General features: G+C 44.0%; 1 protein-coding gene across 7 annotated transcripts in view; it reads right to left on the bottom strand.

Moving 5' to 3' along the window:
• Positions 1-3,699: 3,699 nt before the first annotated feature.
• The window catches only part of LOC116692217 (nuclear receptor coactivator 3), a 64,599-nt gene continuing 42,580 nt past the window's right edge, over positions 3,700-25,718 (bottom strand). For 4 of the 7 annotated variants that reach the window (XM_032520318.1, XM_032520319.1, XM_032520321.1 and 1 more), the window contains 21 exons: positions 19,589-19,696; positions 18,695-18,855; positions 16,558-16,658; positions 16,284-16,458; positions 14,078-14,260; positions 13,210-13,296; positions 12,913-13,053; positions 12,302-12,449; positions 11,456-11,985; positions 10,269-11,365; positions 9,940-10,072; positions 9,547-9,705; positions 9,077-9,307; positions 8,247-8,352; positions 7,895-8,066; positions 7,210-7,536; positions 6,135-6,233; positions 5,474-5,732; positions 4,848-5,025; positions 4,511-4,715; positions 3,700-4,070 (listed from right to left, as the gene is read on the bottom strand). In XM_032520318.1, the coding sequence (XP_032376209.1) occupies positions 4,059-4,070; positions 4,511-4,715; positions 4,848-5,025; positions 5,474-5,732; positions 6,135-6,233; positions 7,210-7,536; positions 7,895-8,066; positions 8,247-8,352; positions 9,077-9,307; positions 9,547-9,705; positions 9,940-10,072; positions 10,269-11,365; positions 11,456-11,985; positions 12,302-12,449; positions 12,913-13,053; positions 13,210-13,296; positions 14,078-14,260; positions 16,284-16,458; positions 16,558-16,658; positions 18,695-18,855; positions 19,589-19,677 (4,593 nt within the window). In that variant the 5' untranslated portion in view covers positions 19,678-19,696 and the 3' untranslated portion in view covers positions 3,700-4,058. Of the gene's footprint in view, positions 4,071-4,510; positions 4,716-4,847; positions 5,026-5,473; positions 5,733-6,134; positions 6,234-7,209; positions 7,537-7,894; positions 8,067-8,246; positions 8,353-9,076; positions 9,308-9,546; positions 9,706-9,939; positions 10,073-10,268; positions 11,366-11,455; positions 11,986-12,301; positions 12,450-12,912; positions 13,054-13,209; positions 13,297-14,077; positions 14,261-16,283; positions 16,459-16,557; positions 16,659-16,793; positions 17,108-18,694; positions 18,856-19,588; positions 19,697-21,406; positions 21,522-25,718 lie in introns of those variants that run through there. The other 3 variants (XM_032520320.1, XM_032520323.1, XM_032520324.1) reach the window with 2 other exon arrangements.

Genomic DNA, 25,718 nt, shown 5'->3' on the forward strand with positions numbered 1-25,718 from the left:
TCACTGGTTAAAATTAGAGGCCTATGCCTCAACCTTTATGATTTCACATAGGCTAACAGTAAAACCTTTATCAGAGGGGTATCTGCCAGGTTTGCTGATCATGAGTCTGGCAGGGCACAGCTACACATGGGTGACTCTTGATATAAAACAAAATATTCTGAAGGTTATATAATAATATATTCTATCCATTAACAAAGGGGTTGTTTTTTATTTTTGTCCAATCTTTAACTTTCAAAAATTGTGGAGACCAAACAGACAGAGGAACAGATTAGTCACAACTTCAGAAGACAGTCAGCTACATTGAGTAAAATGTCACCATTGTCAGTATGTAACAATACTGAGTCTACAGCTACAGTACTACAGCATTTGCTAATTGGTGCTAAACACAAAGCACAGCTGAGGTTAGTGGAAATAATGTTGGTTTATGACCAAATACCTGCAAAACTAAAGTATTGGGACAAATTGAAATTTAAGTCATGAAAAGTCAGAGATCACATAATGGGTTTCAGGTCATCCAGAGGGGAACATGACTGTCTGTACCAAATTGTATGTCAACACATCCAGTAAATGTTGCCGCTGATTAGGCTCAAATGAATAAAGATCAAACCATTTTCATTAATTAAAAAAAAATAAACACTGCAATTTTACAAATGACACTAAAAAAGAAGAGTTCTTTAAAGATAGACTGAAAGGGTTGACAGGCTTCTACAGGTTTGGTTACAGTCACAGGAGCAGGGTTTAGACAGCCTGGAGGTGTGAGCTCTTTCCATGGGGAGCAAAATCATTAAAAGAAGGGGATGAAATGGGGGATGATTGATGACAAAAGCTCTCACAGGGAAGGTGACCAGTTGCAGGGAACAAACAGCAGATAAAAGCCAGTTTGCAGACGGCAGCCGGCACTGAAAACAGCCAGTCTGCCACACAGATGTCCTTCACACCCTTAACTTCCATCACTTCTAAACACACACACACCACACACACACACACCACACACACACACACACACACACACACACACACACACACACACACACACACACACACACACACACACACCACACACACACACACACACACACACAACACACACACACACACGGGGGGCTCTACAGTACATGCAACTTGAGGGCTCCGTTAACTTCCAGTTACATCTCCTGTATTGCTCGCTGCATGCTGACAGACTGAACTGTGGCAGCAGGATCATCGAGTCATGTACAAATGTATGTGCAAAAAGACGACAGAGACTTTGGTAATGTTTAAATATAAATTTGTATTTACATCGATATTAACATCAAGAAACAAGGTAAGAAAAAGAAATGCAATCGTATTTTACATCCTGTAATAATGACTGTGTATCCCACATGTGTTTGTCTTTTCTTTAGCTCTAACGATGCACTGAGAGGAGTTTCTTTCCTTTAAAGCAAAACACAGACTTTTTGCTTTTGTTTATATATTTAGATTTCATATTCTTCATTGAGACTGGGGGTTTAAAAAAACATCTCCAAAGTATTATTCTGAGACATAATGACATCAACATGAAAACTTTTCAGCTTAGAAAATCTCGACATTCTCTTGTGAAATAACCGTTCGCAGCACCACAATTCAACTGGCCATAAGTTCTACAGAAAGGAAGAAACAATCACAAACAAAAACTCAAACCACCTCCGCAGAACCAGACTCGGCTCTACTCTATGTCATACAGATGGGGGATATCATATATGCAATTAAACATATTTAGTTCAATGTATATTATAGGTTATGTACGACAGTAAAAGCACACATGAGTACTTGCACAATCTACATCAGGAACTGTTTCTAAGCACTGCAGAATGACTAACAAAAATCTTTGGATTGAGCATGTGTTCAAAGGTAGATTTCTCAACAAAAAGCATCACAGGAAAATCCAATAAAAATAAAGTCAAACTTAAATGTCACCTGTCATCAGATTGACAGGTAACTTAGGGATTCCAAATACTTCATGTGCTGCTTCCATCACGATTAAACATCTATGAATGAACCAAAAGGACTTATGGACAGTTATACGGTGGGGCTGATTTTTAAAGTCTTGTATCCGATCGTATCTGCAAAAGTCAAAGCACAGAAATCTCAGGAGTGAAACTTTAAGTCACACGTGGAAGCATGAGGTTTGGTTTAGAAAACATCAACCCCACATACTGGTAAGACATCTGGGCCCCTAGAAGCCTAACACAATCATGTGTCAACTCTGTTTGTATAGGCATATTTTGTGTTTTGTCTTTTATTTGTCAAAAAAAAATAATTTATTTAGAAAAAAATTACACACTAGCACCTCTTTAGCTAAGATTATGCCCTCAGATAATAAAGAGTGCTTTCCGAGAGAAAGAAAGTGGCAGTATGAAAGAAAATCTACACGTACTGCTCACAAAAAAGGAGGTCCTTCCTTTCCAACCGATGGTTAAAGTATTGAAAATAAAAGCTGACGTATGATGGATTAAGAAAATTACACTTTTAAATATCAAGCCTTACAATTTGTGCAAAAACAGTATGTGACCTACAAAAGCTTATATATATTTATATATAGTACATTTGAAGCTTATTTACAATTCATATTCACAGACAAAAAAAAAAAAAAAAAAAGTCTCCAAACAAGACATCATGTCTAATACTGCAGTGCCGTCGCTTTGAGTTTATGATACTTCAGCTTTGCCCTCAGAGGAAAACCAGGAGGAAGGATTATTGCTAGAAATCTAACGTACACTTTTCTCTTACAGTGGGAGCTAATATAGACATAATTTCATAATTGGCAATCAATTTTATTTCTGCACATAAGTAACACAGTAAATTGGTGCCAGGTAACCAAAACATCTGCAGAACAATTGGATTTAAAAATTACCTCTTGAATGATTAAATAATCATGGTAAGGAATCTGTATAAATATAAGTGGTGCTTTGAACATTAATTGTCCGTTTGTTTCAAGAAGGATTTTAAAATGACTTAAAAAGTGTTAATTTCTCTGGTTGTAATACATCGGTACCACTGAAGATGATAGCGTTGGATAAAATCTGTGCTTACTGCCTTTCTACTGGTTCTCACTTTAGAACAAAGATCATCAAGGTTACCTATTTCCAATCAGCCCCCATTACCCAGAGAGGAAAAGTTGGAACACACACACACACACGCTTGCGCATGAGCGCACACGCGTACACACATACACACAGATTGAAATAAACAACTGCTGCTATGCATTAATTGGGTAAAGGCCTCTACATTGCCACAATCCTTTTGTTGTTTGCCTTTACTTAAAGTGCAATAAGCCAACAAGGAATTCACTCGTACTAGCCCAGCAGCATCCTGGAGGACGAAACAATGTGCTACTGCTTTATGACATTCATCTGAGTGTCAAAATAAGATGGCTCATCATCTAGAACCAGGTTAACTTTACGCACGGAGAGATCCTCCAGGAGCGGCAGAGAGACGGTGGGTAAAAAAAAAAATCCCACAAAGTTCAGAAACAAGAGAGGAATCCTACATTTTAAATCGGAACACAGTATTGTTGTACATTTGACAGAGGAGAGGATGTCTTAACACGTTCGTCCATGTCTGTGATCTACTTAAGTGTCTGTCCACCTTTACTGTTTGGTCCAGTGAGCGACGTGTGTTTACTGATGCGTACACACACACACACGCACACACGCACACGCACGCACGCACGCACACACGCACACACGCACAAACGCACACACGCACCGCTCAAAAAGAAAGGAATATTAAACTACAGTCTATGAGAGGAATCGCATCTATCTGACCGGTCTTAGGATGTATGTGTGTGTCACAGTGTTTCTGATTTTTATGAACACTGCGTGTTATCATGTCTGTTTGTGACAGTCTGTCTGTTTTCCCCAGGGTACCAGACTGCCATTACTGGCCGTGAGTCCAAAGGAAGTTCACTCCACCATCTGGCAGGAGTGCAGCACTACACACAGACACACCGCCTGGTCCTCCACACACACTCCAGTGCTGCAGCCGTGTCCTATCTCTGATCAGAGATCCCAGTGAGACAAATGCTTATGTCACGATGCTCAGCAGTATTTCTGGATTGAGGGGAGGAAAAGAGACAAAAAGTGAGGAAGTGCACAATGAAAGTGTAATTGACCAAAAACTTTGCCTCTTCTTTGAACAGTTAATATAAACAGTCTGGGTTGGAAAATAAAATGGGTATCTTTCAAAGTTATAGTCTTTTTACTACAAAATTCCCTCTTTGTGTTTTCACAGACAGTAGATATGTTTCCATCCAAATGCAGCCTCAACTTTTAGGTGAACTTCCAGAAAATCGGCAAAAGAAAATGCAAATTAATGCAAGTTTTGATCCACTGCCATTAAGCAAATATGGGTAGTTAATAAACAGCCGGTGGCAGTAATTCTCCAGTTGGGTGCCATTAAACTATTGCAGAAGAAGAGGACGCAACAAGATGCCGTCTGTATTGTGAACCTGTCCTTTAAGCATTCAGACTCTCCTCCCCTCTGCACCTACCTGATCAGGCCCCATCGGCATGCGTCCCATCACCATTGGGTTCATTCCCATCTGCCCTCCCATCTGGCCCATGTGACCTCCTCCGCCGCTGGCTGGCATGCCCCCGTTCATCATCATGCCCCCATACTGGCCTGGATTAGCCTGTTGCCCAAACTGCTGCTGCCCCGGAGGTCCCTGCTGACCAAACTGCTGCTGAGGGTACGAACTGGAGAAGGAGAGCGACAGGAAGGATTGATGGGTTTAGCTGTACGCATTCAAGAAAACTGAAGCCAAACTTTATCCCTTATCTGACAACATAGTGATGCTGTAACTGTCATAAATGTGTTTGATTTCATACCTGTTGCGTCCCATGCCTCCCTGTGGCCAGCCTTTCATATCTGCCCCCTGGTACATGGGACCGCCCTGCGGGTGCTGCTGCATCATGGGGTTTTGAGGCCCCAGACGGCCGGGCATCATGGCGTTAGAAGGACTGCCGCCTGATGGGCCGAACGAGGGGTCTCCCTGCTGGCCCATCCCTGTGGAGAAAAATCATGCAACCTCAGCTCACTCCTCTCGCCACAGGAAATAGATAACATACATGGTAAAGATAGATGATTATCATTTATAAGTGATTATTCAAAACAGGCTTAAAGTTTTTTTTTTGTCATACCTTGACAGTTTTGACTGCTGACTCTGCCATATAAGAAAAAAGATCACTTATAATTTAAATAGTAGGCTAAATGAACTTGTTTGGATTATTAGATGATTATCCTGTTGCTTGGGAGTGTGTTAGTTAGAAGGGAGGTGATGAGGAGAAGGGAGGGGCGAGTTAGCCTTGTTTTGTTAGAAAATACTTCGAACGTCACCCCAACATCTCTTAGAGCACCTTTAATATGACAAAGGTAAGACCACAACCTTGCACTGCACAGACTAACCACCAGGGAGCAGCAGTATTCTGTTAGGCGCCGGTCTCAGTAAACTCACCATAGTTCCCACTATAGCCGAACTGCTGGGGACCCGGCTGGCCCATGTTTGGCCCTCCCATAGGGTTCTCCATGCCACCAGGAGCCGTAACGTTTGGAGGGGGACTGAATCCTCCTGCGGCTGCAGCAGCGGCTGCTGCGGCATGCTGCTGCTGCTGCTGCTGCTGCTGCATCAGCATCATCATGCGCTGCCTCCTCATCTGCATGGTGACCATCTCCCTGCTGCGCTGAGCCATCATCTGAGCATTGAGGAAGCCCGGCTGCATGAAACAAACATAACCAGAGAGTTTAAGGAGGGTTGACCTTTGGTAGAAATATATATTTCAAGCTTTAATAATAAATATAGGTTATAAAATATACAGTACGTAATGTTAAAACAATGACATTAATGGTTGGGTGATAAGGTCTATTACTCTCCTGGATAAAAATCTGGGCTAAGCAGGTACTTCCTGGACTAGCTGATGAGGTTCAACCTGCCACAAGATCTGTTAAGTCTTGATTCTAAGCAGTCCAGTCAGGATAAAGAATGGACAGGACAAGAATGGACTACGACGGACAATTAGGTCTGCTGAAAGGATCAGTACTTTTAAAGTTATATATCCCAAAATCAGTATTACACCGATTCATCTGTAAGATAAAACCAAAGGGTCTTTGTCATCTACCTGTCCTCCCATGCCAGGCTGCATGCTGGGCCTCATGCCAGGGTTGCCTCCTTGGTTCTCCATCTTCATGCCCATGCCCTGCCGTGTCTGATTCATGAACTGAGAAATGAAAAATAAGCATAAGATGGAGGAGAAAATGTTACTCTGACCTTGTTCCACTTGGATATCGTATATTAACGGATGAATTATACATATACTGTATGCTTGCATAGATGGCGCAGTTAGAAAACAGTAAGTCTTTTGTATGACTAACATTTTTGGAAGGCAGGGCAAAGCAGATTTGTTTATATATTTCCGCAACAAGGCAATTCAAAGTGCTTTTAATGAAAAATTAAATGGCAGTTTAAGAAATCATAAATTAAAGAGACTATAAAAACAGCTAAAATAGAACAAGACAGTCAAAAAACACATGAATAAAAGTTAGTATTTTTTTCTAAGAAAGAATTTAAGAAAAAAGGCAGCATCAGAAAGAAATGTCTTCAGCCTTGATTTTAAAGAGTCAAGAATCAGAGTTGCAGCAGACCAGCAGTTTTCTTGGAGTTTGTGTGATATACGTTATTCATGAAAACAGAACACTGCTTCTCCCTGTTAAGTTCTGACTCTAGGGACAGAACGCAGACCTGTCCCAGGCGACCTGAATGGTCTGGATTGTTAATAATGTAGCAGCAGATCAGACAAAAATGTATTTTGGCCCTAAACCATTCAGTGCTTTATAAAACAAAAGTAGTATTTTAAGTAAGTTTTGAGATGCAGGAATAGTAAAGACCTTAGATCCACCTTTGATCCACTTTCTTGGTATTGTGATAACAGAAAATAATGCATCAGACGCCACTTAAGCAATCTTAAAAAAGCCATCAATAGCAGGTAGACTATGTGTTTCCAAGATCCTATCTGCATATTGGCATTTATGGCATTTATGTACACATACATTTGTTATTATTTAGTGTTAGAACACAACATACTAACATGGTTAGATCAAAATTATTAGGTTATTATTAAATTATTAAGTATTGGGTCAACTGGAAAAAATGTTTGTATGTAAGCTGACAAATCAGTGAGCTGCCTGTTAACATACCTGCTGTCCCTGCAGCCTCTGTTGCAGCTGGAGCCTCATGGGCTTGTTGGCTGTCATCATCCTGGGTCTCATCATGTTGGCACGAGGGTGCCCCATGCCGCCCATTCCACCCATACCAGGGAAGCTGCCACCTTGGCCCATCTGAGACAGCATGGGCCCAAACCCACCCTGCTGGGCCTGTCCCTGCATGGGGTTCCCTCCATAGCCAGACTGCATAGGCATGGCGGGGGGTCCAGGATAGCCCTGTCCGTAAAGAGGCTTCTGGTCCAGCACCATGGATGGGTCCTGCCCTGGAAAAGTCTCCAGCTGCTGCTCACTTCCCTGGTTCTGGAGCAGAGAGGAGAAGAGGACGAAAAGAGAACTTTGTCAAACCTCTCCATCTAATTGATTTTGGTAATTAATTTGATAATTTCCAATTGGTTGGCTCTGTAATTGTCTTTTTCTAAGCAGCAGAGTCAGATCCCTCTGGGCTCATCTATCTCCCTTCTATCTATCCCCCCTGTGATAGAACAGTCTGAACGCGGTGAGTCATGACTAAAATATCTGATCCAAAGATGAGAGTCAGAAGAGTCATGACATGCATACTGGTCATTTCTCTTTTAACTATACTTCTAGAGGGATGTAGAAGAGCACCGAGCTGAGAGTGTTGTTACTTTATCTCTTTACGTCTTTTCTGATGACCTACCTGGCTGACGAGGTCTGGGATGCCCAGGGCTCGATCTATCTCCTCCAGAGCGATGCCGTCGGTGTTATTCAGCAGAGAATCCAGCTGGTCCAGAAGCGCCCGCTCGTCGCTCTGACCCTCACTGGTGGTGGGAGGCACCAGAAGATCATCTAAGGTGTTCCCAAACTGGCGTCTAAAACACACACACACACACACACACACACACACACACACACACACACACACACACACACACACACACACACACACACACAATAAAAACAAACAAAATGAGGTTTAGTATAAATTCCCCTCTGAATGTCATTGCAGCTAATCAGGAAGGAATACAGATGTTGCAGGATGTTGCACTGACCTGTTCCCCTCCATGCCCATTATAGTGTCCGGCCAGGAGGGAGACTGGTTGGGCTGACCCTGCTGGCTGAAGGGACTCATACCCATGCCCATGTCAGCAGAGCCTCCTAAACGACAAAGATATTCAATTAATACACCTACAGAATGACTCGTCATCATGGTAATTTGGATGAGTCTCCAAACCTTTTTGGCCAGCTTACGGTCTGACTCAAAGCAATGCAATGTACTGTAGTAGGTCCAGTGTAGTAGGACTGAAATATCCCGACAACTATTACATGGATTGCCATAAAAAATGTAGTACAGACATTTGTGTTTCCTTCAGGATGGATTGTAGTAACTTTGGCAATCCTTTCACTTTTTATCTCATGCTCAGGTCAAACTTCTTATTTGATTTATGACCAAATTCCTCCTTCCTCTTTCAGATGAAGAAAATGAAAAAGGAAAAGAAAATCACACAAAATTCAGTTGCCATTTAAATGTTTTTCTATATTATTATATTATTTGTTGGTCTTCTCTCTCTTTTCTCTGTAAAATTAACTGTTAACTGACTGACAGCCTATCTATTTCTGTTTGTTGTATCCTTTGAGAAAGGGGCCGGTAAAATAAGATTTTTGTCTCCTTTCTGATAATGGATGTGTAATGCGATATAGCAAATAATTTAGGGTTTAATTATGAAATGTATCTGTTTCCCTTAACGGAATAAAAACAATGTGAAGTGAATTTTAACTGTACTATATTTTCAAATTTCTCCCTGCTTTTTGATTCACATAACTGTGTTTATGATAATTGTTCCAACACCATCAACACCTGGAAACAGTCTGACAGACGTACCCATATCCATGAGCTGCTGCTGCAGCATAGACCTGGTGCCTGGTACGCTGTTGGAGCGGCCGACCATAGCTCCTGACATCATGCCCTTGCTATTGTTGTACTCCAAGCCTGGACGCATCATGGATGGGTGTCCTGCTGAGCCCACTGGGCTAGCACTGGAGCGGGCAATGCCCCAGTCCCCTGATCCCCCCATGGGAGACCTCTGAGGAACCATTCCCCTATTCATTGGTCCTGGTAAAACATAAACCCCAGATGTGCATGTGTCAGTATCATAAAAGTGTTTAAGTAGCAATGTGGCCCAGTCTTGGCCCTCAAAATTTGTCATCTTAAATCAAAATTTTAAAGGTTTACCGATAATAGGAAACAAATTCAAAGTAGTCAAGGTTCTGAACTTGGTAACACATACTTTAAAATAGTGAGAGGGGGAGGCTGAGAGATGAGAGACAATGTGCTGAAAATGATTGTCTCACCCATGTTTCCTGGGTAGCCGTCTGGGCTGCCCATCATGTTCTCTTGCTTGATAAGCATAGGGCGTCTACCTGTTCCTACAGGCCCAACAAGAGGTTTCCCTTCCATGGACATGGCCCTCTGGAAGGGCCCTCGAGGCCCCGGAGCCATTCCTGGACTCCCTGTACACATAAAGTATAAAGTCATTGGTCAAACCATCTTCCTCAAAATTAGGGAGAATACTGTCTGTGTTGCATGAGATCAGAGGTGGGTGATCGGGGATTTTTCACTTGAATGCATGGATGTATAAAAAAAGTAAAAGAAACAGTCGTCATGTGATGATGACATATATACGTATACACGTGCCCTGCATGTAGCCACTTTTAATAGTTGTCTATAGTGGTCCTGCAACTTACCCTGCAGGCTGTCGTCAAGGCAACCCTGGGGTTTGTTTCCTGTGTCGTTAGCCCCTCCACCTCCAGCTTGATCCGGGTAAAAGTCAGAGCTTGAACCCCTCAAATCTCCAAGGATAGACTCCAGGTTGTGCAACTGAACATCAAAATAGGCCAAATTAGTTATTACGTAAAAGGCCATGAAGATTCACATTCAATAAGATCAAAGGCAAAAAAGTCAAAGTGCAGTGGGTGTAAAATGTCTAGACACATTCTGAATGGCTAGCTAAATGTCAATAAGAATATTATAGTTGCAGTTATTTCATCATGTTTTAACAAAGAAGCAATCTTACATCATCAGGTGGCTCTGACTTGATCTTGCTCTCAGGATGTTCAGGGGCAGGGCCAGGCCCAGATCCAGGGCCACCCCGTGCAGAGCCGCCAGTGGCCCCCGGAACTCCCTTCCCATCTAGCTCTTCAACTTTAGGCTTGACATCCACCGGCTCTTTGGAATCATCCTTGTTGAGGAGGTAGTGGAGGAGGGCATGGGTCTTCTCCTTCTTGGGGCTATGCTGCTCCTGCTTAGGCTCCGTGACCCCGGCTCCCGATCCTCCTGTCCCAGCCTCACCGCCTTCCTGGCCCCCCAGTGTCACCTTTCCAGTAGCCTCGGCTGTGATCTTAGCTACTTCATCTGGGGTATTTCCATTTTGAAGAAGCTTGTGGAGGATCTTGTGCTTTTCTTGCAGCGAGCCTGTGTAGTGGGCGGGCGATAGTGATGTAGACGAGCCCCCTGGTCCAGTGGTCTGACCTGGATTGGATGAAGAAGAAGAGGACACCCCAGTAGATGAGGGGCTAGTCATGCCTCCAGTGGGGTCCTTACCATCTGAGCATGCAGGAATGCTGCTGCTGGTCGATGGGGGTGGTACAGGGGGCCCTTTTGACCCGCTGCCACCTATTCCTAGCTCCTCAGTTGGGGATGTCAGCAACTGCAGCAACTTCTTATGTCCCTTACTGTCTGGCACCCTCCGAGGCGGTTCAGAGCTGGCAACCCCTGCCTCATTACTTCCCTCTCCAGACTCTTTAGTCGCCAAAGCTGCCTGGCTGTCTGGTCGGTCTCCAGAACTCTCTGCCTGAGGATGCTGATGATGGTGGTGATGGTGCATGGGGTGATGATGGTCGCTGGGCCCAGGCCCTAAGCCTCCTGCTGGGCTTTTGGAGCCATCTTGGCCAGGTTTGGCCGGCTGACTGGGCTGAGAAGAAGAGGAGGAGTGGACGCTGGGAGAGCCGTCTGGTTTGTGGGCTGGCGTGGGCGACGTCAGGGTTGAGGGGAGGGAGCTTCCTACTCCTTCACTGATCGCTTGTAGGGCGTTTAGGGAACTGCTGGAGAAGGTGGTGGTACTTCCCCCACTTCCTCCACCACTGACAATGCCACTCATGGGAGAGTGTATACCTGGAAAGGAAAACATAACTCAAATCACAATAACAAGCTAATAAATTTTAAAACAACTGATGCTTAATTAGCAGACATTTCTTGACTTACCTCCAGGGGAGAACTGGTTGACACCCATCTTTGGGCTCCCTCGGTTACGAGGTGACATCAGGAGCCCCTGCTGGGGGCAGCCCATTCTCGGGCTTCCTGAAGGACTGTTAATGCCACTCAGCCCAAACCCTCCGCTGCTCTGAAACGGGGGCTGCTGTGGGTGCTGCTGCATGCCTTGGCCCGGGTGATTCATGGGACCCATCTGATTCATCTGATTCATGTGCCCCACCTGATTCATCTGCCCCATCTGATTCATCGGCATCATGCGGTTGCCCATGCCTCCACCTCCACTTCCTCCTCCACCGCTCCCTCCGTACATAGACGCGCCTCCCATTGGTCCCATGTGACCCATGTGGCCCGGCTCGTTCATGCCATAGCCTCTGTTCATGTTGCCCATGCCTCCCATGCCCATCCCCCCACTGGTGTTCATGTTCATTTGGGCATTTGGGTTGGGGCCTCCCATTCCAGGTTGTCTCATAGTGTTTGGCATCATGCTCCCACCCTGAGCTGAGCGATAGCCATTTGGTTCCCTGTGTGGGAGGAGACGGTAAACAAACACAAGGTTTGATTAAATGCTAAAACCTTGAAAGCGCTGCATCCTCACAATAACTGCTTTCAGAATTTAGACACTCTATAAATGCAACTAAAATACCAGTTCCAGTTGTCTTCTCACTATTCACAGGACATCAGTGTATTAAAGGTACTTCAGCTGCTACTTCAGCTATTTGTGTGATATGAATGCCTTGGCTGTCTCGCATACCCATGCTAGAAGTGCTTTTTTCAAGACAGTAAATGAAACATCCTTGGCTGTTTCTGAACTGAGTGTTTGCATTTTCAGTTCCTGACCTCTGTAGTAGGTGAGTGGAGATGAAGCCTTGCGGCTCGTTGCTCATAGGGTGACGGTACAGTTTGCTCTTGGTCTGGGCTGTGACTGGAGTTCCGTCGGACAGGGAGAAGCGGTACAAAGGTGTCTCAGCGTGACCCTGCAGGAAGGCTGCAAGGATAGACAAAACGACAAATTAACACCCTGGAAAACTCATCTGATAACAGAGGTCATTACCTTAATGTGAAAACCAGCTCTGTGATTACAGTGAAGATCAATGTTGTAGCTTTTAGACATTTGTATTCATGAGATCAATATTGATAAACTGATGCATGAGGTGTATGTGTTTATATATTCAACCAATAGGTCTCATTGAGATTCAGAGTGTCATTCTGAAACGAGGCCTGACCAAGATAGGTAGCAACAACAAATTAAAGCGAAATTATTTGTTTAAAAGGATTGCATTGTAAGAGAGAAGATTGAATACACAACTTAGCAAACAGTAAATTAAACATAGCGACAAACATGATTTTGCCTCCAGCTCTTTCATTGTGGATTGAACAGGTTTTTACAGGATTAAGTTTGCAGTAGTTCAGCAGTTGATTCCAAGTATGTGTTTGTGTGTGTGACCCACCCTCATGGTAGTGGCGTTTGTGCGACCAGGGTTGCCCGTCACTGTGCTGAAGGAACATCTGAATGCAACGCCTCAACAAATCCTCCCAGCCTGGACGCATAGACGCTCGCAGAGAGTTCTGGTCGATCTGGATCAGTTTACCTGTCAGGGAGGACCGAGGGAGGATAAGGTGGAGGGAAGGTAACAAGGAGACACATGAAGAGACGAGTCAAACCTGTTCATGGATAAACAATTAACACCTTGGCCTGTTTGAACTTTTGTTTGTTCAATGGGCATTTAGGGGATACAACTCCTCACCTGTGAGCTCATGCCGGGTATTAAAAATCTCCGTTCTCTCCATGGCTGTCACCCGACGGGCCACACAGATCATACATGACTGAAGGTCTGCAGGTGAAAAGAAGAAGAGAGTCGGTATGTGTCTGATTAATTGTTTTGTGTTTTGACTGAAAATGCTTCTCTAGCTCTCTCCAGCAGATTTTCAAAGTAGGACATTTAGGATTTGTGCTCTTGAAAGATTTTCAAGAAAAAGTATAAGGTGTGTGTAAACAAGATGAATGTTCCCATATCATAGAACAACTTGTGGTGGTGATGCTCCTATAACAGAAAGAACAGAATAATTGATTCTTTTTTCATCTTCATCTCCTCTAGTATTTCTCTCTCATGTCCAAAATTTCCTACAAACAGAAGGAAACAGTTTGTCTCTCACATAGCTAAAAAAGAGAAACATTTAAATGAGTTTCTAATAATGTACCCAAGTCCTTCCAAGTGAGAAGCAACAAAGAAAATGTCAAACTACAAAGTGGCTTGTATATTTAAATCAGATTTTCAACCAGAGTTTTGTTTTTTTTAAATTAGATTTTTAGACTTTCTTTTAAAGAGCCCCTCCAGATTTTAAAAACACCAGAGGTTTTAAAATACTCTATTTCACACTAGTTGTGATTTATGTTATATTTATAGATTTTAGGTGACCACAAAGGAACTTTTCTTCCTTTAGCAGATAAATGTGAAAATGAATTCCAAATAATAATAAGCAAAACACATATTTGAGTGGAGGGGTGCAGCAGATAAGCACAGATGAATGTATTTTTTCAACACAGTAAAGTCCTAAATAATGACTCCTTATAATAAACTAAAAGTGTAACAATTTTGAACTGTGCTAGCATACCTTCCCCCTCCTCAGTCATGGCCTTGGGCTGGGTAAGAGCAAAACACTGCATGGTCTCGTAGCGTGGCCCTCCTGGCCCATCCTCCATGGGGCCGTGGGCGTGGCCAAACTTGACCAGCATCCGGCAAGTGAAGGTGTGACTCTTCTGTCGGGCTGCCTCGCTTCCCCACGACACTCCATTTACTAAAAAACAAAAGAAAACACAAGCAAAAAGACATTTACACTCATGAGTAAAAATGGAATGAGCATGTCACTCATGGGACTGAAAACCAAATGTGGCTATGAATGGATTGCCTGTAATCAGATGCCACAACAGCTCACACCCTTTTCCTGCTGCGGATCCACACATACACAAACAAACCACACAGCAACATGTATTTTTTTTTTCCTCTTAAATTGAGAAGCAGAAGCCTCTCCTGCTGTGCGGATGCCTGGCTAAATGGACCATGGGATTAATGTAGCCAAGGTGTCGATTTCCAATATCTCTCTCTCTCAGTCTGCTTTGCGGTGGGCAGAGGCCAGGGACACTCAGCCATCTATCCTCATTTAAGCCCTGACTTTCATCACGGTGCGCACACACACACACACACACACACACACACACACACACACACACACACAACACACACACACACCACACACAACACACACAGACACAGACACACAGACAGACAGAAAGACAGACAAACAGACAGACAGACGGGGTCACCTTCACAGGGGAGAGGGAGGAAGAGAGAGAAAGGGGAGGAAAACTTCAGAGAGACATTCAACTGTCCTCCAAGGTCTGTGTGAAGCCTTATCAGGGGCCTTGAGTTGGCCGGAGGTTTCTGTCTGGCAGGTGCAGGAAGGATACAAGAGAAGACCCAGCAGAGTGAGTTGCGTAGGGGGTGGGGTGGGGGTGTGGGGAGGGGGGGACAACTGATAGTGAGAAGTGATTCAACAAGGCCTCGGGACACAGTCGCTGGGGCCGACATTTCCCATAAGACAACAGAAAGGCAAGGCGGAGGGGTCAAAAAACACACAGGCCAACAACAAAAGCTCACTCCATGTTTTGTGCACAAGTGTGTGTCTGTTTTTGTTAGTGTATTTACGAGTGTGTGTGTGTGTGTGTGTGTGTGTGTGTGTGTGGTGTGTGTGTGTGTGTGTGTATGTGTGTGTATTGAACTGTGACTGGTGTGGTCAGCGGTCATCCCACAGGAATGTGCAGCGAGAGTATTTCATTCATGGGCCCAAAAGATAATGAAGGGGCAGAGCAGCAGAGCGAGACACAATGAGGGGTGGGTGAGCAGAGACAGAAACAGGCTGAGAAACAGACAACCACAATATTCGTCTTAGTAAGCAGCCGCATCGAGAATGAATGAGGCTGACAAAGAGTGAGTCGAGGGAGGCGCGAGGGACGCTTGGAGGAAAAGTAGATAAAGATGAGTCTTAAAACATAAAGAGAGTGAATGAATAAAAGAGTGTGCAGGGAAACGGGAGGAATAAGTGAGAGAATGTGTCAATGATATGTCAGAGCAGCCACTGCTTAGGAACATTGCTGCGGAGTTAATCGAGTAGCAGGTTCAGTCGAGCACACATATCCATAATTAATCAGCTTTATAAATGGTGCCACACACACACACACAAACACACGTTTGAAAAACACAATCCTATTGCTAACATAGGCATGTAAATATCCACAATAATACACATGCATACACAAATTGAATTAGTAGAGGAAAGTAGAGTAGACTAGTAGTAGAGTAGAGGAAAGAGTGGAGGTGCATTATTCAGCAGTAAGTAGTTTCCAGATGGCTGCCATGGGATCTGAATAGAGCTCGGGCCTGTTTTACACTGTCTGGACCACTGAGTGTGACTGACAGCTGTGCTATGCTCTGCCTGTTTAGCACCGAGTGGGTGGGTGCTCCCGTGCACATGTGGGTTTTGTCAGGTTTGTGTGTGTCTTTCTGAAAAGCTCTCATGCACATGAACAGGCTTCCCAGGAGTTCCTCATTATAGCGAGAGAAGGAGTTAAGAACGCAGAAGCATGAATAAATAAGTGAGTGAGTTTACATTGACGTGTGCGCGCAGAGTTGTAACCTCTCAAACTTTGTTTTAGACCTTGGCCCTGGGGAAGATGTCAAGCAGGGTTTACTTCTGAGTAGATGTGCAGTTTCCCTGTAAGTGTGTGTGTGTGTGTGCGCGTGTGTGTGTGTGTGTTTCTCACTGTTGGTCTTGGGCAGGTTCTTGTGAAACTCCTCCCTGTCGTCCTCATGGAGAATATTGTACACACTGGTGTTGATGAGTTCCTCCTGTTTGTACTGTAGGTACTGCGTCACGTTGTCAGACACAAACACGATGCTGCCCTCACGGTTCACCACAAACAGGAAGCCGTCCAGAGCCTGAGAGCACAGCGGCAGGAAGTCACCACCCGCGCAGTCGGCTGATCAAACCTTTAATAAATATTTCTCCGATCGACTGGGTCGGAGCGCTGGACTAACCTGCAGCAGGAGCGGCCCCAGGTGGTCCTTGTCAATGACCCCCTGACCTGTCGAGGACACATCTGACTTCTGGACGTCGTCGTCGTTGGATGAAGATTTTCCTGCAGGAGAGGAAAGGAAAGGGGAAAGAGACAAAATGCATTACAAAAAATACACAACAGCCCTTTCAAGCCCAGCTACCTACAAAGACGCATAAAAAGGGCAAAGGAAAAGCACAAGGAAAAGAGCAACAATACCTGAAACTAAAGGAAATAGCCAGTTATTCAATACTCTAGCTGCACCAGCAGGGGGCAGCGTTTCACAATCTTCACTTTGAAATATATATATATATATATATATATATATATATATATATTTATATATATATTTTTTTTTTTTAAATTTCAAACTACAGGTGAGGAGGGAGAAGGACGGAGGCAGGTTTCTTGGAGGAGCCCGTCAGGAGGAGTAGAGGGCTGGGAGCATGTGGAGCAGGTAGCAGCCATCCTCTGCTTTATATTCAGTGTCAGACTCTGAGGGACTGTCTGGTAGGCTGGGGCTGAGAGGGAGAGAGAGAGGAGAGAGAGAGAAGGAGAGAGAGAGAGAGAGAGCGAGAAGAGAAGAGAGAGAGAGAGAGGAGAGAGAGAGAGAGAGAGCGGGAGAGAGCTAGAGCGGCTCTGGAAGCTGTAATGGTGCAGGGGCAGGAGCTGAGGCACCTGAATTAATGGAGGGGCTGAGGCTGAGAGAGAAAGAGAGAGAGACACAGGAAGGACCGGAGCTGAACTAGAGGGATGTGGACGAAGACGATGTTGACAGAAAACGGCTGGCGCTTGGGTTGTTGTATTAATGCAGAGCTTGGTCTGAGAAAGAGGCGGGGGCTGCTCGGCTACAGGAATCATTCTATCTGATTAGCTCCCAAGGGGCACAGATACCCACACAAAGAAAAAAAAAGTCATTGCTGCCTACATCCAGGCACTGTGAAGTTAGGTAGAGAAAGACTGAAAGAAATAGGGAGAGGAAAGAGAATGGACATAAACAGAGTGAGCGTGAGACAGAAAGAGAGAGGCTGCACTCCATCAGTTCACTTAATATCTTCAGATGCTGGAAGCAAACCTGGAAATGTTGCAACTCATTGTGCTGCAATACAGATGATAAGGGGGGGAGTGGAAGAGGAGGAAGATGCAAGAGCAGAGTATATTAAAGCCTAGTGAGATGAAAAACAGGAATGATTGTTGGAGAAAAGAGCAAATGTGAAGACTGGCAGAAAGAGCAACTGAAAGTGAAGAACAGGTAGAAAGAGAGAGACAAGTCTAAACGCCTGTGTCATTTCTGTCTTCACTTCCTGTAACTATGGCAACCTGTCAGCAGCCAGTCAGGGCCAGCTGTAGCCTCTTCCCCTTCCTGTCGAGGTGGCAGACGCTGACTGAGCCAAGCAGAGACACAAGAACAAAATTCACCCCTGATCTCGTGAAATACACCTTGAATGGAGAAAAATGTATACTGACACACAGGTCTGAATGCAAGAGTAAAAATATGTCCATTCTGCACTGACGGTGGATCTGCAAAGGAAGAATCTGAGCCTGGAGCTTTTTAAATTGTTTGCTGTGGAAGTGACCGCTGCATAAAGGAGACAGAAGTATTAAAATGGCAGCTGTAACAGAACTAATAATTTGGCAGTTCAGCAGAATGGATGGGCATGTGATTACCTGCAAACGTCCAATTAAACAGTCCCTGGCGAGGGCAGCAGACAGCTGTGCATGCCCACACACACACACACACACACACACCACACACACACACACACACACACACACACACACACACACACACACACACACACACACACACACACACACACCACACACACACACACACACACACACACACACACACACACACACACACAACACACACACACACTGCCAATATTTCCACCCAAACATAAACAGTTGAGGCTGTGAAATTTGCTGGAGATGAATGACTGATTCGTTCTTGCACCTGGGCTCTGAGGAGGCACACATGTGTGTGTCCAGCTGTCTCTTCCTCCTCATCACCTTTTTTCCAATGTTTCCAACACACACTTCTCACCAGTCCATCTGACCTGTCTGGCTCTAGGTCTTAGCAGCCGTCAGGATTTAAGACAACTGTGTCCACTCACCCTGCTCTTTGATCTGGCGGATCTGGCGCACCGTCTCTTTGAGGATGGCACATTTGTCTGGTTTGACGTTGAAGCTGTCGATGTCGCTGAGGTTGGCGGAGATCAGCTCTGCCAGCTCCTCTATGTATTTGCTCTCCTGCTCCCGTCGCTTCCTGTCACACCTGCAGATGGCAATGTGCAAATATTAAAGCTTTGCTAATGCTACTCTGCTTCTCTCAAATAGTCAGTTCTGTTCATATATTTCAAAACAATGCAGAATGGATGCAACAGTAGTTTGTTTGAAAAGCTTAGCAATGGATTGCTTTTTGGGTACAAGGCCTTTTAAGAGTTTATCCAGCAAAACAATTCTAGCAGATGTTTTATAATATAATATATATAATATCATATTTTTCAACTGTGTTTTGTGCAAATTAAAGAAATGATAACGTGTTAATTACTGAGCTGTAGAGATGCTGGTAGACTTTCTGGTATCTTTATGCTAAGCTAAGCTAACCAGCTGTTGGCTCTATTGTACAGACATAAGAGCAGTATCAATCTTCACATACAACTCTTGGCACAAAAGCGTATTTTTCAATGTCTCACTTTGTTTTATGACTATAGATTATGTATATGCTCTTTTGTGTAGTATAAGAATTTTACTGGTCTAGAAATTTGTGTTTTGTAACGTGTAGGTGTATTTTATATTCCAAATTCATGGTGAGAGAAGATTTTAAACTTTATTTAAACTTTTTTTAAATCATGAAGTTCAGTCTACACACAAAATCTTCTCATATTTTTGCACACATCTAGGTTCTTACTCATCACAGCACACAAAAGGAGCAACATGGCCCGGCCTCAAGAAGCCACTGACCTAGTAGCCCACTTTCCTCTCTCGTGCTGATCAGACACACTCACCCCAGACCAGGCGTGTCGCAAGTGGAGAGCTTGCGTTTCCGGTTTTCTGAGCTCAGAGGCTCCATGGAGTTCTCCCCCAATCCGCTCATCGTGTACACATATCAGCACCTGAGAGGAAGGAACACACAGACATACACAATACAGGTATAAATAAGGAATAATACAGCAGAGGAGGCATTGTATAGTTCCTTTTAGCCCTACAGCTCCTATTTTACACTTAATTGTGAAGGGGAGAAGACATGGGAATTGTGCTTTTGAACTCAGCTAAAATAACCAATAGACAGGCAGCTTGTAAAGTGGTTACAGCGCAGAATAGTATACAGTAGAGTAAAATATGCTTATATCATGCAAATAGTATTCTCCTGGCAGAGACTGACAAACAAACATGTCTCGTCTGCCTCCTTCTCAGAAAAGAGAGTAAGCATGTGTGGTTGTTTATTTGTGTGTGTGCGCATGTGAGTTCATCAGCTCACATGACACACACACACACACACACACACACACACACACACACACACACACACACACACACACACACACACACACACACAACACACACACACAACACACACACACACACACACACAACACACACACGATTAGCAGTGTCTCTGATGATAAGCCATGCTGCACAACTAACCCAGTTAGACAGCCGTCTGTCTCCCATAATGCATCACATTTCGTCTCCAGGAAGTGAGCTGATAAAGGTTGTGGGGAAGAGAGGCAAAGAGGAGGAGGAGGAGGAAGAGGAGGAGGAAAAGGAGGAGGAGGATGAACAGAAGGAACAGAAGAAATAAGGGAGGGAGGGAGAAGCTGGTGCTGTAAAGTAAGCTCTGATTGGTCACTTTCATTGCCACAGTGACAGCAGCTGACACTGGGGAAAGGTAGGAGGGAGGGAAGGAGGGAAAAGAGGATGTAGGAAGGGAGGGAAGAGAGGAAAGTAAAAGAAGGAAAGAGAGAGAGCACAAATATAGTGGGAGACAGAGGATATACAGAGGAAATGCAGAGGAAGAAAATAATACAGGGGGGGCAATCAGAAGGGAGAAAAGAGGCGGAAGCAGTAAGAGGGAGCGAGCTGAGAGAAAGAGAGATTAAGGCATGTCAAAGAAAGACAGAAGGGAAGGGGAACAGGTAAGAGGAGAAGAAAAGGGAGGGGATACGTAACATTCAGACTGTCTGGTGTGCGTTGTGAATCCATGTGTGGTGCATAGAGTGGGTTGAAAGCTTCCAGTACCCCTCTTAACCTTCACAGCCAGAGCAGCTTTTTCATTCCATTGATTACATGGTTATCCTCTGACCAGAGCACTGCCTCTCCTGCATAGCAAATCAGGCCAACGGCGGGGGAGAGATGCCGGCCTGTTATTTAATCACCACACACCATCATCTCATCTCATGCGTCTTCTTGTGGGTTCAGAGCAGTTCATGAAAACGTCTGGTTACGTTCCTATTTTGTTTTTGTTCTTGGATAGAGACCATTCTAATCTTCGGTCGTGTGCTCTTGGCTCGCAAACAAAGATGGTATCCGGCTAAAAACAAGCAGTGAACACACCTTCCTATTGAGACAGAATCATTGTGAGGGCTTGCTTTCATGCATGTCTTCAAGACCAGGTGAAACACAAGCATATTCCCTTGCAAGACAACAACAGGGAATACTCATGTATCTCCTTAAAGCAAGAGATGCTTTGACGACGTGCCGATCCTTTTGCTCAATCCCTCCCGCTTTGAGTTTCTTTCAAATTTCTCTTTTAATCTCTCCCTTGAGTACCTCCCATCTGACTGTCTGTCTGACTGTCTCGTTGCCTTTGTCTGCTTGCCTACGTGCGTCTCCTTTTGCCTATCCTCCTGTCTGCCTCCCTGTGTGCCTGTCTACCTGCCTCCCTTGTCTGCTGCTCATCGTTAGACAAAACCCCCGCTTGCCGTTGTCTGATGAAACCTACCATAAGGGAGACAAGGAGCAGAGGAGGTAAAAAGCAGAGGGGGAGGTACAAAGTCGGAGCCAAGAGCCAAAGCAAAGTGTTTGAGTGAAACTCCGTCTTTGCTCCTCTGACGATCCAGCCTGCCTGCCTGGCAGCCTATTGATGGAGTTCTCAAAGGGGGAGTTGCTCTAATTGCAGAGTGAATGAGGCGGCCCCAGAGAATGGTTGATTAGGAGGTTGCTGAATGCCCCAGGGAAATGGGTCACCTCCAGCCTGGTGCGGGCCGCCCGCTTTTCCAGTGCAGGGAGAAAGTCAATTACACGCCACAGGCAGTGTGGGGTCTGGTGGCAGAGAGGCAGCGGGGCCGCGGTGGCCACAATATAGCAGCAGGGGGCAGTGGGAATGAGACGTGTAAAGAGGGAAATAGGAGTGGGCGATGGCAGTATGGAGGGCAGCAAGAGGGAAAGGGAGGGAGAGATGGGCATGAAGATGACAATTTAAGGGAGAAAGAGTGAGGTGTAGTGGATGTGAGAGAGTGAGCGTAGAGCAAAAAGTACAAAGTACCTTAGCTTCAATACACCTGGACATATTGAATTAAAGCATAAGAACATTTGAAATGAAACTCTGGAAATTATAAAAGCCTTGGCTGAGGTGGAAAAGATATTGAGGAGATGAATGATGATGATGAGGAAAACAACACGTATGTCAACAGGGGAGGCATATGAATTCATGAAAATAAAAAACCTTTATTCCTTGCATTTATGCATAAATAATACAAGGAATTGACTATTTATAGCAGATAGTTACAGTATACTATAATATCTGAGGAAAATTACTCTTTAAGAATCCAAGCAGCAACAAGGAAGGATTCTGCTGGAAAAACTAGTCCAAACACATACAGAATATAAGAGTATATAATGGGAACACACTTTAGTTTTTATGTACCTTCTTTTTGTGCCTAACATTTACCCCGATCATTTGGAAGCACACCCAGCTTGATAACAAAGAGCTTAAAAGAAAACTGAGATGGAAACAATTGGAAATTCAGTGGAAAAGGAAGGCATCATTCACGACACTTCAGCTAAGAGCTAGACATAAAACAAACATATTCCCTTCCATTTGGCTCCAAAACAGCTGCATGTTTATTTAAGTCCATAGACTAAATCATATAGTTGAAGATAACCCAAAGGCATTAATCAGGGCCAGTGACAATAGCGGAAGGCGGTTAATCAGAGTGCTTATTAAGCGGCAGCTGCTTGTGGCTCAGCCGAAGAAACAAGTAAGAACAGGACAAAGACTGAGCCGTCATGGCAGGGCCTGTTCTGCTGCTGACATGTACAGGTCAGTGTAGTGTACCCATGCAGGTAAACAGCTCTGGAACTTTCACACTAACTTTGACCCGATTCTCCACCCTGATCTTGACCTGAGCGATTTCAAGGGGTCGCTGCCTTCATGCTGACAGCTGACCCACATATTTTCTGGGTCATTAGACGGGTGTGAAAGGAGGATCACTCAGGTCAACAGTGCTGTGGCATCACTTGAAACTTCTGCTACAGGACAGCAGCCCGCCAGTTACCATGGAGCCTGAAGCCCAGTGGGAGCATTGCTCACCAGGGAAGCACTGACTTTATGGCAAAACCAGAGGAAATAGTTCACCTCATAAACTAGAAAGCATGCAATCCAATCTCAGTTAGGTTAACATGCTACAGGACAAACAAGTGTCTCTTAAATGAAGAGGACTTCTTGTTGACCCCCTCACCTTCCTATTGCATACAGAAAATATAAATGTATATCTAAATCGCTTTTCAAACATGGAATAAGAGTTAGGCGATAATTCAATTTGATACTTCGTCTTTCAGTGGAATCGCCTTTCGAGAGAGATATTTGGAAGGTTTGTTCCTATTTGTTTATATATGTAAAGCATTTTACTGGCCATTTTTTTAATTTCCTCCATACAGAAATTAATGAAAGTTGAAAACAGGCACAGAGTGCTGCTCAGGTTATTATTGTGCCTGTATGAGTAGCAAACTTATCATTATGTTGCATGTAACATTTCAGCCTGTAGAAATAATGTTTTATTTAAGCTACTTTTTTTCTTTGAAATGTCACAAAATGTGTGATTATAGAGACGAAAATTAAGTTTGCAAAGAGATTTGATTGGTTCTAACAAAACATTTAATAGAGTTGGTGGAATAATGATTCAATATTAACTATTAATTCCACGGATATCAATCAGATAACAATTGTTTTCTAAAATCTGAACACAAAATTAGTTCTGAATTTACTGTTTGGTAAGTGGGAGAAAATGTCCAACATAACTTTATATTATTCTTGACATCCTTTAAAACTATGACTGTGCACTGTACGGTACTTTTTCACTCTGAAAGTGTTTTTTTTTTGTATACTTAAATGTACACAATCAAAAATAAGATGCAATAAGAAGAGCAGTGCTTCAGTAACACTGGTGAGTTAAAGTCATTGACTGAAGGGTAGCAGAATATAAAAGCATTTAAAAACTGAAAGCAAAAAAAAAAAAAGGTTTTGGAAGACAAAGTGGAGAGACGACAGACTTCCCACGACATAGTGAGTCACAGCAGAAAAAAAAGCTCTATGCGACAAACAAAACTGTGTCAGAAAGAGCTACTGAGAGCAGACGACAGAGTGCACGGGAAAAATTTGTAAGAACAGACAATGGAGATTTATTTTCAATCTGTGTTAAATTTTAGTCTGTACACAAGCACATTGATTTCTGTCCAAGCATCACCAGAGAGTTTCAAGGTTACCAGAAAGATTTTAAAACCTAAGAAATGATTAGTTCCATGTGTAAAAAACTGGTTTGCTGAGTATGTTCATTCACCGCCTCTCGAACGCTGAGATGGCAGAACTGTGGCACTAACTGCCATCAAACTTCCTGTGTGTTTGTTTGACAAGCTTCTCCATTCTTTTCCTTTTTGGGGGAGGAGGATAAGACTGTGAAGGCAGGCCGGTCTGGGCAAGGTTGTTGGTTGTTGACGACAAAAGCGAGGAGGTGAGAGGAAGGCAGAGGGAGGGACAAAGGGGGAGGGGAGGTGATAGAGTAAGTAGGGTGAGTGTGATGCAAATAGCCCCGCGGTCGCCTCGCCCGCCTACCTGCGTGCCTGCCAGCGGCTCTTTCATAATCTCTGTTGACAAAACAGAGGCACACTGCCCTGGTCTGGCCATGTAAACTCACACCAGTGACACGACAAGAGCTGCTTCGCTTGGAGTAGCCAAGCCATGGACGGTCTTCACTGCTTTATGAAGGATGAAGAAGGAACTGGCTCCCAGTTTGCCATCTGATTCTGTCGATTTAAGTTGTTCTAAAACCAGCAGAATACATTTCCGGAATATTTTTCCCTTCTGTAAATTCACATTTCTGTTTTCCTTAAACTAGGAAAGGAAAACTAGGAGAGTGCTTTATTGTCATCACCTCTGAATTACTTTGCACTTCATTGAAGAAGCAACTGAAATGTCTTTGGGCCTGTTCTGACCTGGTTTTAACATCTGTCCTAAGTGATTTGATCACATGTGGACAGCTCCAAGTACAGTATGTGTGTTCCCACCTGGCAGCAGAATGTGTCTCCAAATGGGTTGGAGTGACCAGTTGTGGATCTCGCTTCCCCGCTCTATATGCAAATAAACACGTAGCCTACATAATTCCCGTTTGCATCTAGGCTGTGTGTGTGTGTGTGTGTGTGTGTGTGTGTGTGTGTGTGTGTGTGTGTGTGTGTGTGTGTGTGTGTGTGTGTGTGTGTGTGTGTGTAAATGTCAGTTGTTCCTCTGAATCGTACATTAGAAATGTGGAAGACAAATAAAAAAGCACTGCCCAAAGTCGGTCTGTGTGCCGAAAGAAAGCGATCTACTGACGGACTTTGGGACCTGTGCAGGACAAAAAGAGGTTTTTAAAAGTCTTGAGCCTTTGTTGCGTCTGCTTTATTTTATTTTATGTTTCGTGTTTGCTTATAAAAGTCGTGTGAAGTTACGGCTGATAAAGACTCAACATTTCCTGATTTTGCTGCTTTTAAATAACAAAATAACTGGGGACCTTTATTGGAATTTTATTGAAAGTGAAGAATTTATAAGAAAATTAAACCGTTTTGCAGCCGCTGCTTTGACCACTCAGGCTCGCTGGCTTTCCCCAGAGCTACACGCGCCTGCACGCTTCAAACCACTTTCAATTAATCTTCTCCACCCCT

The sequence above is a fragment of the Etheostoma spectabile genome, chromosome 7 (assembly GCF_008692095.1).
Source record: "Etheostoma spectabile isolate EspeVRDwgs_2016 chromosome 7, UIUC_Espe_1.0, whole genome shotgun sequence".
Taxonomy (NCBI): Eukaryota; Metazoa; Chordata; class Actinopteri; order Perciformes; family Percidae; genus Etheostoma; species Etheostoma spectabile.